The sequence below is a fragment of the Alexandromys fortis genome, unplaced genomic scaffold, assembly GCF_014885135.2.
Source record: "Alexandromys fortis isolate MF-2015 unplaced genomic scaffold, M_Fortis_MF-2015_v1.1 scaffold_192, whole genome shotgun sequence".
NCBI classification, from domain to species: domain Eukaryota; kingdom Metazoa; phylum Chordata; class Mammalia; order Rodentia; family Cricetidae; genus Alexandromys; species Alexandromys fortis.
Window position 1 is genome coordinate 1,400,042 of NW_026068071.1, and position 17,596 is coordinate 1,417,637.

General features: G+C 43.3%; 1 protein-coding gene across 3 annotated transcripts in view; it reads left to right on the forward strand.

Moving 5' to 3' along the window:
* Positions 1–1,103: 1,103 nt before the first annotated feature.
* The window catches only part of Arhgap6 (Rho GTPase activating protein 6), a 508,986-nt gene continuing 492,493 nt past the window's right edge, over positions 1,104–17,596 (forward strand). Inside the window, exon 1 of one of the 3 annotated variants that reach the window (XM_050121031.1) lies at positions 1,104–2,838. In XM_050121031.1, coding sequence (XP_049976988.1) covers positions 2,248–2,838 — 591 coding nt within the window. In that variant the 5' untranslated portion in view covers positions 1,104–2,247. The remainder of the gene's footprint in view (positions 2,839–17,596) is intronic. The other 2 variants (XM_050121029.1, XM_050121028.1) reach the window with 2 other exon arrangements.

Here is a 17,596-nt window from a genome sequence, read left to right on the forward strand (position 1 = left end):
CCACCTGGGAACCTCAAGGTGGCATTGTGAAAAGCCACAATAAAGCCATCCGCCAGTGCAGCCAGTGTCACAGGAATAAGGTCTTCTAAAATCAAAAGCAGACAATTGCTGGGATTTTCACAAGGCAAATAAATACTTGTGTCCAACAGCCATATTAATAACTTCGTTTTGTATTTATTCCTAGTTCTCTTCACCCCCACGTTTTTTTTTGTTTGTTTGTTTGTTTTGAGACAGGGTTTCTTCTCTGTGTAACAGTTCTAGCTGTTCTGGAACTTGCTCTTGTAGACCAGGCTGGCCTCGAACTCACAGAGATCTGCCTGCTTCTGCCTCCAGAGCGCTGGGATTAAAGTCGTTTGCCACCACTGCCCAGTTGTTTTTGTTGTTATTTTTGCTGTTGTTTGTTTTTATTTTTTAACACAGAGAACCACAAGAAAAGGGTATTTCCAACGTTCTGACCAATCCCGGTAGTTCCTGCAAAGATGATTGTAAGATGAATAGCAAAATTTAAGTGTGACATCAGAAAGGCCCACAAGCGACAAGTGAAGTTTGGCGTTTTACGGATTCCTTGAGTGGGAAAGTGGAAGAAGCTGCTCCGGGTTCATTTGCAAGCCCGGTATACTGACTATGACTTCTCCAGTATTTTTCAATTACTCAAGACCTGGCAGCTAAGCCCCGTGCACAGGCGCACCCCCAAGCCAATTAATTTTAGTCCAGTGAATCTACATACCCAGACCAAACTCTCTTCACCTCTCCTCCTAAACAGAACACATCTACACACGTGCTTGGGAACCTGACACTCGAGGGCTTCCCACCTCCTTCCACTTTTCTTAGTAGGTCCCCGTGGGCAGCTTCGAGCATTTGAATTACATCTTCAGCGTTCCTTAAAAAAAAAAAAAAAAAAAAAAAAAAAAAAAAAAAAAAAAAAAAAAAAAAAAAAAAAGCGGCAGGGTTAAGGTAGGAGGAGTGAAGGCAGGGGATTTAACTCTAAATTCAGAAAAATCGTCCGGGGCGGCGGGTCTGACACAAGTGGGTGGGGTGCAATCTGACACTCCCCTTCCTTTGCAGAAACGTGTGTGGAGAAGGCGCGCCCCTGGGTTTGGGGGAGGGGAGTCGGGGAGAAGGTCCGCACTTCCGTCCTCCAGACTTTCTCCCTAGAGGCCGGGTATCAGAGACTAGCCGCCTGCTCTGTGAGCTGCTTCCCAGGTTTGGCGCCTGGAAAACTTCACGTTCGGCTTTCTCCTGCTCCTGGCTCCGCCCCGGCTCCAGACCCTGCCTTCCTCTGGCCTTACCCGTCCCGGGCCACCCCTTTTCCCGATGCCTCTGGCGCAAGGGTGCTGAGACATCTCTGCGCCAGCTCTGGGCCCAAACAAGGCTGGCAGCGAATATCAAGTGTCACTCTACAGAGGAACAGGGACAACCGCTTCGGAGGGTGTCTTCTGAGCTCAGTGCTTTCACAGAAGCGCTGAGCGCAGCTGGGAGTTCTTTGCTACTGTTGTCACTTCGCTTTTTGGAAGGCCCGGGGTGCAGCACGCAGGGTGTCCCACTGAAGCAACACAGGGACCGCGCAGGAATGTGAGCTTGAAGATACCTTTGAGCCTCGCCAGTAGGAAAGGAGGGAGCAAGAGCCCAACTGATTCCCAAAGCGCAGCCGCGGTCCCCAAGTCACCAAAAAGGTGTATGGGGGCGCAACCTGGCAACTGAGCTCGGTGCCTCCAGAGGAATTCTCACCGCGCCGGGAGCACGGTAGACGTGCTCTGGGCGGGCTCTCAGGCAGCCTCCTCCCGAGCCCTCTGGACTGTCCTCAGGCCACGAGGAGGAGCTTGTTGGAGACTTCGAGCCTGTCCAGAGCCAGAGCTGGAGCGCAGAGTCTCCCGCCTTCGGCTGGGAAGGGGGAGTGGCGCTGGCGGGCTGGAGCTAAGATCTCAGCGAGCCACTGACCTTCTTCCTCCTCTTTCTTAGCCTCTTTGAGACTTGGACTCCCGGGAGAAGGTTCTAAAGGCGGTAAAGGGATCAGCACCTCTTTTTTCCTAGAAGTCTGGGGGTGGAGCTCCCTTTTCTGTCTCTACGAGGACACTCGGAGCGCGCTGGTGGCGCGTGAACGGGGCACTGCCCTCCATCATCCTCGGCGAGCCTCGTCTGGCATCCTTCCTCCAGCCTACTCCAGCCACTTGTTTTCTCAGGTCACAGCCTCCAACGTTCTAGGAGGGAAAAGAGAAGAAGGTGGCCCTCTGACCCAGCCCTGCGGAGATGTCCGCGCAGAGCCTGCTGCACAGTGTCTTCTCCTGCTCCTCGCCCGCGTCGGGCGGCACGGCCTCGGCCAAGGGATTCTCCAAAAGGAAGCTGCGCCAGACGCGCAGCCTGGACCCAGCCCTGATCGGTGACTGCGGGAGCGAGATGGGCACCGAGGGCGGCCTGCGGGGCTCCACAGTAAGCTGTCTCCACTCTCCGCAGCTCCTACCAGAGGGTCTCGGTCCCCGCTCGGGCTCGGCGTCTTCTCCCCGAAGTCAGCACCCTCGGGCTACCCGGTTCCCGACACCCAGACCTCTATGCTCGTCTTTTTCCACACCCAGTACCCCTCAAGAAAAGTCGCCTTCTGGCAGCTTCCACTTTGACTACGAGGTCCCACTGAGCCGCAGTGGTCTCAAGAAGAGCATGGCCTGGGACCTGCCTTCGGTATTGGCCGGGTCCGCGAGTGGCCGCAGTCCCGCAAGCATCCTCTTTTCCTCCGGGGGAGGCCCCAATGGCATCTTTGCTTCTCCTAGGAGATGGCTCCAGCAGAGGAAGTTCCAGCCGCCACCTAACAGTCGTAGCCACCCTTATGTCGTGTGGAGGTCCGAGGTAGGGACTAGCGCCTTGCGTCTCACAGCCCCAAACTGGATGCCCCAGGCAATTCCAGGAGGCTGTCTTTAAGTCTGTCCTATTTACAGAGTGAGGCATCCGCTTTAGCTGCTTGACTCAGGCTGTTTAGGTGGTGCCAGAATGGGACCACCCTAGGATGTCCAACATAGGAGTGTGTCTGGAGGAGTACTAGGGTTCACTTTGGAGTGGTCACGGGACTTGGAATAAGAGATGGTGTTCTGATTTCTTTTTGATGTTGAGGTCAATCGAAGGGTCCTCTCATCTCGTCACCCAGACTGAATGAATAATTTTAGGAACTCAAAACGATTCATTGCTAAGTTCTTTGCGATGATCTGGTGAAAATATAATTTGATATACATCCACCACTAGACTATTCAACAGAATTCAGAAACTACTCTGAAAGTTGTATGTGGGGTGTCTGTATGTGTGTGTGTGTGTGTGTGTGTGTGTGTGTGAGAGAGAGAGAGAGAGAGAGAGAGAGAGAGAGAGAGAGAGAGAGATTGGGTGGTAAGGTGGAATAACTCTAGTTTTCGCTAAAGGTGTACTTTCAGAAATCTATGGTACTGAATACTTTCTGAAATATCATAGAAATCCGCCCAAATTCCACTAAGGACAATTAGTAGTTACTGGAATAGACATGAATCAGGAATCAATAATAAATAGGGAACTCAGAGGGAGCTATCTGATTTCCTTCAAATGTTGGCTCTCTGATTCTGAATGGAGAATAGAGCCATTGGGAAACTGTGGTTGATGGGGACTTGGAAAGCAGCATACTTTTAGGGGAATAAATAGTAGTTGGTTAAAAAATGACCCCCTCCTTCCCGCTTTAATCCACAAACTCTGTAGGTTTGCCTGGGATCTGTTTCCATAAAGGAAGGGCGATCTCATCAATTGTAATTAAATATCTTAAGGCACAGTTAGCATTACAGAAATGAAATGAAATACTATGTAATTGCTGGAGATTTAGGCTAAATAAAGGAAACACAACCAAGCCAAACAGTTTGAAAATAGCCTCTCAGCTATGTTAGCATGAGCTAACTTCGATTTCAGTTTTAGTAGACCAATCTACAAAATCTACAAAAAAATCAACATTATTGATCATAAATAACAGGATCACCTGGTGTTAGTGACTGATTTAGAGTAGCCACTGCTGCTGCTGCACGACACGCAAGTTAGGGAAGAAATGATCAAAAACCATGCCAACAAGATCAGGGAGGTAATCAGTGGGAAGAAAAGTTGAGGCAGAGATACCACATTACATCCCAAACTGGCTTGGTATTGGGAAGCAGAGAAGCTAAGCTCCGGGCTCCGTTTCAGAAACACACCTTAGCAGATTAACCTAGAGAACGGAGGGGAAGGAGGGTAAAGGAGAGAGAGGGGGAAGAAGGGGAGAGGAGAGAGAGAGAGAGATACCAGAAGCAAGCCAATTTTTGAGGTTTGATAGATGCTCACATTCTTAGCCATTATCATCTCTGACTCAAAGAAGAAGTATTGGAGTTGCTGTGATACTGGGTGACTTCTGTCCATTTCAGAGTGTATAGGCCATCTGCACAGAACTTATCTACCGTGACTTTCACCCTTTTGTAGTGGTTAAAGCTGAGTACATTGCCATCTAGCAAAAGAACAACATTTTCTCATAAAATATTTATGTGTGTAAGTGGGCAGGGATGGGAATCTTTTTATGCTTGAGGCATATATGAGGTGATTGGCTGGAATCCTGGCATGTAGGTCCAATGCTGGTTTTGTTTGGTAGAGGCCAAGCTATCCTAATATAACTCTTAGGTCTGGAATTTAATGGTCTGGGTTACCTTTCAAAGGTTGAATGTCCTGGAACCTTTTCAAGAGCCAAGAAAATTCATCCACTGGGCACTGCCCATCATTCTTGCTTGTAGGAAAGCTATGTCCCTTGTCCTAAGAGATCCTAACTTTATTAATGACTGCAAAAACCCATCAAATGAGCGCCTGTGTGGTTTCTCAGAGGCCTTAAAAGTGCACTTTGTTCACACAGACTTGTTTCTTGCACTTTGCCTGTTTGTTCTGACTCGAGGTTTCTCAACGTTGACACTATTGATATCTGAGGCCCAATATTTCTCTGCCGTGAGTGCTGCGGTGTTGAGTAGCCCTGCCCTCTGCCCACTAGGTGCCCCAGAGCACCTGGCGAAGTTTGGGGGACGAGTGGCTGTGATGAAACACTGTGACCAAAAAGGGGAAGAGAGGGTTTATTTCTGCTCACACTTCCAGGCAACAATCCATCACTGAGAAGGCAGGACAAAAACTCACACTGGGCAGAAACCTGGAGGCATATGTTTATACAAAGGCCATGGAGGAGTGCTGCTTACTGGTTTGCTCCCCATGGCTTGCTCCGCCTGCTTTCTTATATACCATAAGACCACCAGCCCAAGGATGGAACCACCCACAGTGGGTTGTGTCCTCCCCCATCAATCACTAGTTAAGAAAAACCTCTACAGCCAGATCTTTTTTTTTTTAATAAAACCAACCATTTCTTTTTTTTATATTTATTTATTTATTTATTTATTATGTATACAATATTCTATCAGTGTGTGTGTCTGCAGGCCAGAGGAGGGCACCAGACCTCATTACAAATGGTTGTGAGCCACCATGTGGTTGCCGGGAATTGAACTCAGGACCTCTGGAAGAGCAGGCAATGCTCTTAACCACTGAGCCATCTCTCCAGCCCCCTACAGCCAGATCTTATGGAGGCATTTTCTCAACTGAGCTTCCCTCCTTTCAGACAGCTCCAACTTGTGTCAAGTTGACATAAAACTAGCCAGCACACCATTCCTTTATCCCAGTAACACAACAAAACAAAACTATTGATGCTGCCAAATACTTTCTAGGTCTAAATCCGCCCTAGCTGACAACACTCACATTTGCGATGTTTAGTGCAGCATCCAAGACTGGGCTCTAACAAGTGCCTACAGTGAGCTAGACTACTGTATTACTGGTGCATTCCTCTGATTTTTAACCCATGAAGATACCTCCTCTGGAGCCATGCTTGAAGATTCCACACACTTCTAAAATTTTCTTCGTATTTTTTTCTATCTTTTCCCATAAGTGAACATGAATATCTGAAAATTCATTTTCAGGTTTAATTAGTGATGTATCACCCATTTGCATTTAGTAGTACTCTGAGCAGACCCTGAGATGTTAAATAAAACTGGGCACACAACAGTTTCCACTCCCATGATTCTCATAAATGCCCACAGTACTATTTCTTGTGACACTTGATGCTCAGGAATGTCTGATTTATGGTCTCAACCTGGGAGGTATTCGACAAAATTAGGAATGACTCTGTTAAAATTCTTGTACTATGTGTTTCAATATTGATTTTCCCAAGTCCGATTCATGGACACACTGTATGATGATGTGATAAGTACGTGTTTACCAACGTGGCGTTCTTTAAACAGACCCCTGCCTCTGATAATGGAATGCCACCTGTCTTTTAAAAACTGGAATGCTCTTGATTCTTGTTAACTAGACCTGGAATTATGCTCTTATGCTACTAGACATTTGCCAGCTTGAGTATTTCACAATTACAATAATTTCTGGATCTATGGCTTCTTTTCTTCATTCCTGTCTAAGACATTGTTTCTCTAGGCACCATGAGTACAGAGAAGTCCCGATATGGGGAAAGTTCTTAGTGAGGACGTAGTATAAAAAGATGAGCACTATAAGGGACCAGAGTTGAGCCAGTAATGATTCAGTGTCTTTTCGGCAGTGTGTTGGAGGTTTATGCTGTTTTGAGAACAGTTGAATTTGATCTTTAAGCCATACTTACATACAAGGAGATGGGAGGTCATTTCTTGTGCATATTTGTGTGCCGATCTGAGGGGTATGTGTGTGGAAGTCAGAAGACAACTTCAGATGTTGGTTTTCCCCTTCCACCTTGTTTGAAACAGGATCGCTTTTTTGACTGAAACTCCTTAAGCCAGCCACTCTGCCTTGAAAGCGAACTTCGGTTGTTCCCATCTCTACCTCCTATCTTGAAGCATGAGTACTGAGATTATAGATGTATGATACCGTGTCCAGACTTAAATGGGTGTTGGGGATTCAAACTCAGGTCCTCATACTTGCATGGTAAACCAACTCCTCAGCTCCCTGCGGGGTTATTTCTTGCCGAGAAAGAAAGAAAGCAGGTATGCATTGGCACAGAGGCATTGGTCACACTAGAGTCTCAACAAAGAATGATAAAGGGTTAAATGCAACAATACGTTTGAGGTTGGGTGGTTCGGATGCTAGCTACCCAATCTATGTAGCAACTGCAAGGCTTTTGATACAGAAATGTGTTGAAAATAGAAATCAGGTCCATTCGGAGGAGTACCTATAAGCATAGATAAGGAATACATCTGTTCTCCCCAGGAATCTCTTGTCTTCTGGAGAGAGGTGAGATGCCATAACCTATTTGTGAAGTGAGAAGTTAGGTGGGAAGGTATCTGACTAGCTCTTGGGTGACCTTGCTCAACAGGCAGCGCAGTGTTTATCACAGAAAGCCCTAATATGGGATTCGGAGGAATTCAAACTATGCTATATAGAACCGTGGACTCTTAACCTGACAGTCACTCTGTCCTCAAGAGACCGTTGGGAGAATCTTGAAGTCCTTTTGGGATATTACAGCTAGTGGTGCTGCTGTATTAGTTTCTGATCACAAATCTCGTGACTGAAAGCAATACAAATCTCCTCTCTTTCTGGAGACCAGCAGTGCCAGTGAGTCTCAGCTAGGCTACATTTAAGTTATCAGCGAGGCTGTGTTCTTTCCAAAGGCTGCACATTTCCCTTTATCTTCAAAGCTTGCTATGTTGTTATCTTTTTTGACCCTTCTTCTCTAGTCGTTTCTACATCTGACTTTCTTCAAGACACTTATGCTTACATTGGGATTATCTGGGTAATCCAGGGTAATCTCCCTATTTTAAGGACATCTGATCAGCAAACTTTAATTGCAGCTGAAACTTTAATGCCCCTTTTCTATGATGTACTAAGAGGTTCCAGGAACTTAGGCATGTACATTGTTGGCGGGCTACTATGCTATCTACCACAGGGAGAGGTTTCTGCTAGTGACATTTAGTTGGGAGGCCAGGGAAATGGCTAAACACCCTGCAGTGTTCAGGGCAGTCCCGCGACAAAGAATCATTACGCAAAGAGAGTCAGTGCCAAAGTTGAGGGTCTCCTCTGTGGAGAATGAGGGGACTTAGGAGTTTTGAAGTCCGAGGGTATAACACAAATAAATAAACATTTTAGTCATTGCTTTGATATCTAGGGAAGCATTGTATAAAATCCTAAAACAAGCAGAAGTAGGTACTCAGGAGAGAGGCACACGGGACTACCAAGTCCAGCGCCCTGTAAATAAATGCAAATTGGTATATAGCCATTAATGTAAAACCTTCTGTATTTCTGACCCTCTGTTTGAGTAAGCTGTTTTCTTGCAACCATTGAAATACCTGAAATCAGATCTCGCATTTGTCTTTATATTTTTCATATCATGTTCCAGAGTTTTAGACCTCCCAGGGGTGCTCATTGCTGCAAGCATGTGACATATATTTTCTGATTTCCTGCTAGAAATCTTCTCCGGGTGGCTACTGGATAGCTCAGGTTCTGCAAATCTGGACCAGAATGAGTTCCCCTGTGTTTGAACATTGATACACACACACACACACACACACACACACACACACACACACACACATATGTATCAGTTATTTTGGTCGCCATTAATATTCTCCTGCTTGCCAGGAGATCGTTTAGTACCTCCTCCTCTCTTCTCTTCCCTTTTCTTTTTTGTCTCCCCTCCTCTCCCCTCCCCTCTGTATTCTCTTCTCCTTTTCACAAATCTTTATGATGTTTACTTCTTTAATTTTAGAATGGATCAGAGAGAAGTGTGTGAGAATGTCTAAAGAGAGTCCTTACCTCTTTCTCCAGCTTTTCATTCTTATTGTCGCTGCCCCTTTTCTGTCCCCCACCCACAACTCCCTTGCTTCTGTGTCCTGCTGCTTGGTCATCCTGCCTTCAGTTGAGCTACTCTTATCTTGGTTTCATATTTCAATAACACAATTATCATAATGTTCCTCTCTCATGAAGCATGTCTGATAGAGTGCCATGTGTATAAAATGAATTCTTTATTTTTGAGACAAACTCTCACTAATGTAGCCTTGGCTGGCCTGGAACTCAACAAGTAGACCAGGATGGCCTGCAACTCAATGAAGATCCATCACTGCTGCTTCCCATGTGCTGGGATTAAAGGAGTGTGCCACAACACCTGGCGATTCTAATTGCTTAGTGAATCATTTCAGTGTATTTTAAGATACAGTCTTAGCTTTCTTCCTCTCCTTCAACCACTAAGGTTTAGCAAAAGCAAACTGGTCACTTCGTTAGGACCTGATTAAGTATTTCTTCAGTGTCATCTATTCAGTGGACCTTGGAAATATCCGTGGAGCACACAAGCTTTGCTCTGTAAGTGTGCCACCTGCATCACCTGGAATCACAGTCGGGCAAGGGTCTGGGGAGTAGAGAACACACAGACACACGGGTCACTCTTGAAGCAAGAATGCCAATTTTATTCTGTTCCAAGGGCTCTCCTTAACTAGTGGCCACGCCCTAGCCCTCAGGATTTTTCACTGCAAGCCCACCAGAAACCACTTCCTTGTTATTTGGAACTCAGGAGGGTTCCGTGTTCAGAGTAGCTGCAAGCATAGAAAAACAAGTTGTTTACTCCAGCAGGCAAGGGGTCATAGAAAGTTCAGGGTCTGAGGGTCTGCAGCTCCCAACATGTAAGGTGCTTATAAACCTGTGGAAGCAGTACTGTCCAGTGAATGAGTTTTTACACTTATTTATGGTGATGAGCCATCATGACAGGCAATTAAATACTGTGGCAGATTAAATAATGGCTCTCAAAGATTTCTGTGTCCATATCCCAATCCCCAAATGTATAAATATTCTATTTTATATGCTAAAAGAGACCGTACTAATGTGCAACTAACGTGGATTTGGGTGGGGCCAATCCAATCACAAGGTTCCCCATAAGAAGGGAGTAGAAGGGTAAATTCTAGAGAGAGGGCAGAGGGGAAGGGAGAACTGGGAGGAGAGACAGAAAGGAAGGATGAGGAAAGAGAGATTTTGAAGACGTTGCAATGCTAGCTTTCAATGTGGAGAAAGAAACCATGAGTCAAGGAATACACCAGCTTCCATAACCTGGAAAAGGCAAAGAAACAGTTTCTCCCCTGGAGTTCCTGGCCCCAAGCACACAACTCCATAAGATACTTGATCCTCCTAGCCCAGCGAGTGCCTGAACTCCTCAAATGTTGGAATGTATGTGCTGTTTTCCAACACTGTGCCTGTGATAATTTGTCACAGAAATGTTACCAAGTAAACCCAAGGTCTAAGGCAATCTTGAATGTATCAGGTGAAACCAGGGGATGAAAAGACTTTTTTTTGCAAAGACCTCCTAGAAAAGGCTCTGTTTATGAGGAAATGTAGGGCTGGGGAGATAGTTTAGTTGATCTATAAAACTCTTGCCTCTTCGGCACCTGGACCTGAGTTTCCCCAGAACACATAGGAAATTACTGAATGGGGTGGTGTGTATCTCTAATCCCAGCACTACGGAGATGGAGGCAGGAGGATGACTGGGTTCACTGGATAGTCAGGCTAGCCTAATTGGTGAGCTCCAGGCCAGTGAGAATCCCTATGTCAAAGAAGATGGATGTCATTCCTGATGCAGACACCAAGGTTGTCCCCTCTCTTCCACATGTATGTGCACCTGAGTACACAAGGTTGTGCACACAGGTGCATAAAAAGAGGGAACTTAGTATGTCTGAGGGACTTAGAGTGGAGCGTGAGAGTCGGAAGATAGTGAAGTCTAGGTCTGGCTGGACTTGTGATTTTGTCATTTAATGGAAAGTTCCCTGCAGACATTATGTCTATTCCGTTTGCTTTGATTTTTGGTGACTTAGTTTCACATCTGTCTGAGAAGTCTACATCTATGCTGTATGGCTCAACTAGTTACTATGATCAGATAAATAAATTTACACTCTGGTGCATTTCCTAATAGAGTCGGGATTTGCAAAACCGTGAACTTATTTTTCTCACGGAGAGCTCCTGAGTCTTATAATCTAGTTCTCACATACAGAAAAATACGTTTCATAGCAGAATATGCTCAGGAATTGACAAAGTCTGTGTGTTGACAGTGGTTCTTCCAGATCCTGGAGCCATGATTTGGGAACATAACATCTTGTTCTAAAGTTTACTGCATCTGTGCTAAGCCATTACTTAGCTAAATAGAGTGGGATTATGAGTACAACTATGTCATAATAGGAAAGGGATACCTGGAATGCAGTGTGTAAAAATTGAGATTAGTTAGCTGGTGAAGAATGATGTTTTCATTAGCCATTAGGGAGATGCAAATCAAGACTATTATAAGATACCACTAGCATAACTAGAATTGAAAAGAGCAATAACAGGAAGTGTTGACAAGATGTGAAAAACTAGCACGTCCATATTGCCGCTAGCAGAAATGTAGGCTGGTGAAGTAGGTTTGAAAACCATTGGACAATTGTTTAACAAGTTAGAGAGGATTACCCTATGACTCAGCAATTCTGCTCCTGGTTACATACCCAAGAGGAATGAAAATGTGGCTGTTCCAAAACATATGCACAGGGGTCAGAGCAGTATTATTCATGTGAGCAGAATGATGGAACCAATCCAACCATTTATCAACTGATGAATGGAAAACAAAACATGGCCTAGCCACACAGAGGGAGATTATTCAGCAACAAAGGAAATAAAGTACTGATGCACACTACACAGGAGTGAGTTGTGAAAACATCGTGCTAAATGGAAGTAGTCCATTACAAAAGGCCACTGGCTGTATGAATGCATGTAAATGAAACATCTAGAATAGGCAAACAGTGATAGAAAGTAAATTAGTAATTGTGAGAAGTTGACAGGAGGGAGGAGTGATGAGTGGTGTCTGGTATCATTCTTTAGGGCAATGAAAGTGATCACAAACTAGATATAGGTGATGGCTGTACAATCTTGTGGATGCACTAGAAATCATCCAATGTACATTTTCGAAGGTCTAATGACCTGACCTGTGAATTGAACTTTAGCCAAAGAAAAAGGATGGCACTCATTATTTTCATAGAACACACCAAACATTGCTGTTATGTCATGTTTCCAATAAGAGTAAGCACAAATGTAGGAGAACAATATTTTGCACACTTTCTTTGAAGATGCCATAAGGGAAGTAGTAACAGCTTTGGAAGACCCAGTAGAGGAGTCAGCAGCTACCTCTGGGATTTTCTGAGATTGGTTACCATGGAAATTCTATGCACTGCTTATTAACTTTGGAATCAAGCACAGAGCAGCTATTAAAATGATTGCTTTTCAGAAATGGCAGATATTTAAAAGAAGCACCAAACCACTTACACTTGTGAAAAATATCGTGGTTGTATATCACTAGAGTCATTAACTAGTTAAAGACTTTCAGGAAATATTAGAACTAAAAGGACTTTGAGAAACCAGCCACTTCTTAAGTGATAATGTTGATGGGCCTAAGAGGAAAATGTTGAGCCCAAGAAGTCTTTGGAGAGACAGAGCGAACTAAGTTCTGTGACTTTATGGAACAACAAAATAATGTGTTTTCCTTCTGTAGCTCTGGACCATTCATGGAAATAAAAGCTGAAGTGTGAACTGGATCAATTCTCAGCTTGCAACTCTGATAACTTCACTTTCAGTTGTGCCAGCTCATACTCAGAGAACAAAATGCAGAAGAGAAGGAGAAGCATTAGGTGACAATAGCTATGGCAACTTAAGTTTTATTACAGCAAGACATATGATTTAGCTAATCACTTGAGCCAGGGGAATCTTGGACTTGGTTGCCAGGTGTTTTTGGTTTCTGAACAGAGTCCAGTTCTTCTCCAGTTGAAAACTTACCATTGCTTACTTTGGTCGAATGGGAGTAGATGGATAACGATAACTCTAGGTGAAAGGGCTATTAGTATTTGTAGTGTTTAGAGAGTGTGCACCAGGTTTTGCTGTTGTTATTGAGGCAACTCTGGGGGATAGTGATGGTATCACTGATACACTGATGTTTTAGATGAAGACACTGAGGATTTAGTTGGAGAAGCATTGAAGTAGATGCAATCAGAAGACCTGGATTCAAATCCTTGCTCTGTCCTGCAACTGAAGCAAATGAATGACCTATCTACTATGTACCTCTGCTTCTTTGCCTACCAAATGAAATTAGTGAAGGTGCCTCGCTCACAGAGGCTTTGAGAGGATGCCATGACATAGTTACTTGGAAGGTGACCAGGACACAGGAAGGAAAACAAGTCAAAATAAAATAAAATTGAAGATGTGCCCACCCACACAGTTATGACGCAAATCATTAACAACAACAACAACAATTCTCCCCCTCCTCCAAAAAAACCAACAGCAACAACCTGTAAGACTAAAACTAAAGGGTTGATTTAGTCAAAAACATTTATTATGTCTAGTGCATGTACTGGAAAATTTGGTCTTTCCACCATGGCCGTTTAAGGGATGATAATCAACATGTGGAGGAGTAGGTGTAGCTGCATGGGACCACAGCAGATGGTGACTGGAAATTTATTTTACAAGTTGGTAAGTAAATAGTCAGCACTGGACAACAACAGGCTGTCACCCCAGGCATTTTGGCTCAGTGAGTTGGAACACAGGAATTTGACACACTTGCACTGTGGATTTGGTGTAACCAAACACATGCCAATAGGTCAAGGGGCAGCTTTCATCCCAACACACAGAAACCTTATGAGATTCAGCAGACATTTTTTTTTTTTTTTATGTAGGATACTTCAAAGTTTAGAAAGTGGGTAATCATCAGTGAAGCTCTAGCTGGTCACTGTGTTCTTATTTCCTATGCTACTATGTCCACAAGACCAAGCTGACTTTTTTGTAGCTCATCTTACAAACATCTTTCTAGAAAAACAAGGCAGTGTCTCTCAGTTGAGACAGTGTCTCTATTCTCAGGTCCTTTGCTTAAAATCCTCCTGCTGGGTGGCCTTGTCTAGCCCCGATATGAGGCTTTGTGTCTAGTCTTATCATAACTTGTTTTGCCTTGTTCTTTTGATATCACTGGGAAGTTTGTTCTTTTATGAAGGGAAATAGAAGAGTGGAGGATCTTGGGAAGAGGGGAGGTGGGGGCCAGGGACTGAGGGAATGGAGAGAGGGCATGTGGTAGGGATGTAATCTATGAGAGAATAATTAAAAGAAAAAAGAATGGATGAGTATAGGTCAATTAGGTGCTCATCTAAAGTCTTAGAAGGACCTGGGAGTCATAGTCCTAACTAGTGTAGCAGAGATCCTTGATTTTGAAACTGTGGGCCATCACTTTGAGTTGCGTGAACACTGACAGGTTTTCAGTGTCTGATTACCAGGTGTATTTGTCTTTTATAAAAAAGTCTTGGAAGAAATTAGATAAAATATTCAAAGGTATTTATTTCTAGAAAAATCTTCCTATAATTCCTATTAATATTTCTAGATGTTTAGTATTCTATAATACAACTAAATGGAATACTTGGGAAGAAAGTTCTTAAAAGTCTTCTATCCCGTCCAGACACCTATGTGATACTTAAATCCCATTTATGGTACTTTAACTTTATGCTCATCAATCTACAATGAAGATAAAGAACTTTGTATTTCTCCTGCTATGTTAGATAGTAATGGGCAAACAAAACAAAACAAAACAAAACAACAAAAAAACAAAAACAAAACAAAACAAAACAAACCCAAAAAACACTTCCTGGTATTGTGCTAAGAGGATAGAACACTGACCAGAGGGAGCTTAAAGAAAGAAGAGTTTACTTGGGCTTATGGTTTTAGAGGGATAAGAGTTCATCGTGGCAGAGGGCACGGCAGCAGTTGAGCAGAGCAGAAGGTGATCACATCTTCATCTATACACATGAAGGAGAGACAATGAACTGGAAGCGGGGGTGAGGCTTTAAGCTCTCAAGGCTTGCTTCCTGCAATGCATTTCCTCCAGCAAGACTGCACTTTGCCATAACCTCTCCACACAGCACCCTCCAGTGGGGATCAAGTATTCAGATGTCTGAGCCCATGGGGATATTTCTCTTTCAATCTACCACAACAGTGTTCCTGTGACGTCTATCATTCTACAGGCAAATTCTACCTCTCCTATTATACAAATAACCACCCATCTAGTATACTTGACAAGTAGAAACTGGTAAACACAAAGACAAGGGTTTAGTCATCCTTTTGCGAATATACCAAATTCAGAATTGACGAAAACTTGAAAGTGAAGAAGACTATTGATCCAAAGACATTTTTGCAAACTATTTAAATGTAAGATCAAAATGAAGTATCTTGAAGTACTTGAAGTCAACACCATGAATTAGCTATCTTGTTAATGATTTTTATGAAAGCCCAGTGAAAGTTCTGGCATTCATGTTCCATGAGAACACTGATCTTGGTCTTATAGCACACCGCTAAAGAGGTGTGCTGAGTCTGGTTTTCACACTAATATGCTACCAATGAAAACTGAGTTGTCAGAATGTGTCTGTCAAAACGCTGAGAAAACAGACAAAAGATGACACGAAGATGGCCCTCAGACTTGACTAGCTAAAGGCTGGCTCCAGAAGCAAAAACTGTGCTTTAATCTGTTTGCTTACTTATTTGTCTATTTATTATTTGCAGTGCTTGCAATTGAACCTAGAATCTCATGCATGTTAGACAAGAAGTCTGTCTATTCCAGTCCTAACCTATACTTATACTTAACTTAGAAATATGTTGCTCCCTCTGTTCTCCTCCTATAACTTCCCATATCCCAGACTTTCCTGAAACTTGATATGTTACCAACAGTGATCTTGAACATTTGATCTTAAACTTATGACCCTCTTGTTTCTACCTCCCTAGTATTAGAATTACAGGCATGAACTACCATACCTGGTCAGTGCAGTGCTGGCATTTGAACCCAGAACTTCACAAATCTACACAAACATTCTATCAGCTAAGAAAAATACATCCCAAGCCCTATATAACTTTTTCTCATATGCTGGAAAAGGTCAGAAAATTGACCAAGTTTTTAGGTTCATGATCAGGGTTTTGTTAGTTGAAATTGCTCATTCAGAGTCATGAGTTTTAAAAAAGCAGTATAGTTCATTTCTCTTTTAAATATTAGCATGAATTTGGTTCTCCCTGGTGGAAGCTGGACAGGGGAGTTGAGGAGTCATGGTGGTTTAGTCTGTTCTCATGTAGAAGTGCCCTTTTAAGAAAAATATTGAAAATTATGCGCTGTAGCTCATTCTCTTCATTAGCTTTCTGAGTTATATAACAAAATGGTAGATTATAGTTCACGTGACTCACTGAATCTAAAGCCATTCTACAAAGTGAATTTATAGACAAATTCATTGAAATAGAAAGTTGGATAGTTAAAAAGGAAATTAACTTAGAACACAAAGATTTCTTTCAATTAATTAATTGATTGTCTGTGAAATATATTTTACAACAGAAAGTTTAGTATTTTCATTTTATTTGAAAAGACTTTGTGCAGAGTTTGATGTCACAATTTACCAGTGTCATATCTCTGTTTTTGAACAAATGTGGGCCTTTTTAAAAATAATGTTTTGTTTAATATGTGCACAATTTTTAAACTTCACAGTAGCATTTTAGTTTAGAAATAAAAATGAAAATTTGGTTATATTGGAAGCAACAGGGATAACCTATTTCTTAAAGGCATGTTTCCAAAAATCTGTGCAAAACTATAGAAGCCAAAGTTCTGTGTCTTACTTTGAATTCCCTCAAAGACAGGATGTGGGTGGCTGCAGTTGATCTGGAAGGTGACATCAGGAAGCAGGAAGGAAGAAGACAAATTGAAACAGAAAAGAAGGAAATGCCATCATGAAGCTGTGTCACCCAGGTGTAGGACACAGGACAAGAGGATGGCTGAAGTTCCACCAGGACCACTGGGAAGTGTAGACTACCTCTTAGGATGAAGGTCCTCCTGTGTTTCAGTTAGCCATGTCCAGAGACCAATGATTCGCAACCTGTGGATCACGACCCCTTTATGGGTCAAATGACCCTTTCACAGGGGTCGCATATCAGATATCCTGCATCCCAGATCATATTCTGTTATGATTCATAACAGAAGCAAATTTACAGTTAATGAAGTAGAAGCAAAAATAATTTTGTGGTTGGGGATCACCACAGCATGAGGGATTATATTAAAGGGTTGCAGCCAATTAGGAAGGTTGAAAAACTACCTTAATAGACAATTTGCATATTTGCATTACAAATCAGCCCAGACGTGAGTGGTGTGAATGTGTGTGTGTGTGTGTGTGTGTGTGTGTGTGTGTGTGATTAGATTCTGACTCAGCTGGGGAGTTCTGCTGCTTTCAGTGGCATCAGCTGGCCTCATTCACTTGCCTACTTTCTGTTTGGGTCTGGGGGGTGGCTTGGAGAGCTCACTGTGGCTCCGTTTGCTGTCTAGTGTCTGGATGTTTCTCCATATGCTTTGGGTTTTCTTGCTGTATGACTAATCCCTGGTATTTGGTCAAAGGGAGCGGCAGGATCAGGCAACTCAAAGGCAAGGGAAATAGATTCCACCTTTTGATAGGAGAAATGAGGCATCATTTGTGGTCTTCTTTAATCTGTTGGAAGCTAAAAGAGGTGAAGCTGGAGAATATCTCTAGTAGTTTCTTTCTGCCATGGGTTGAGATTGCTGCTGGGGTTTTGA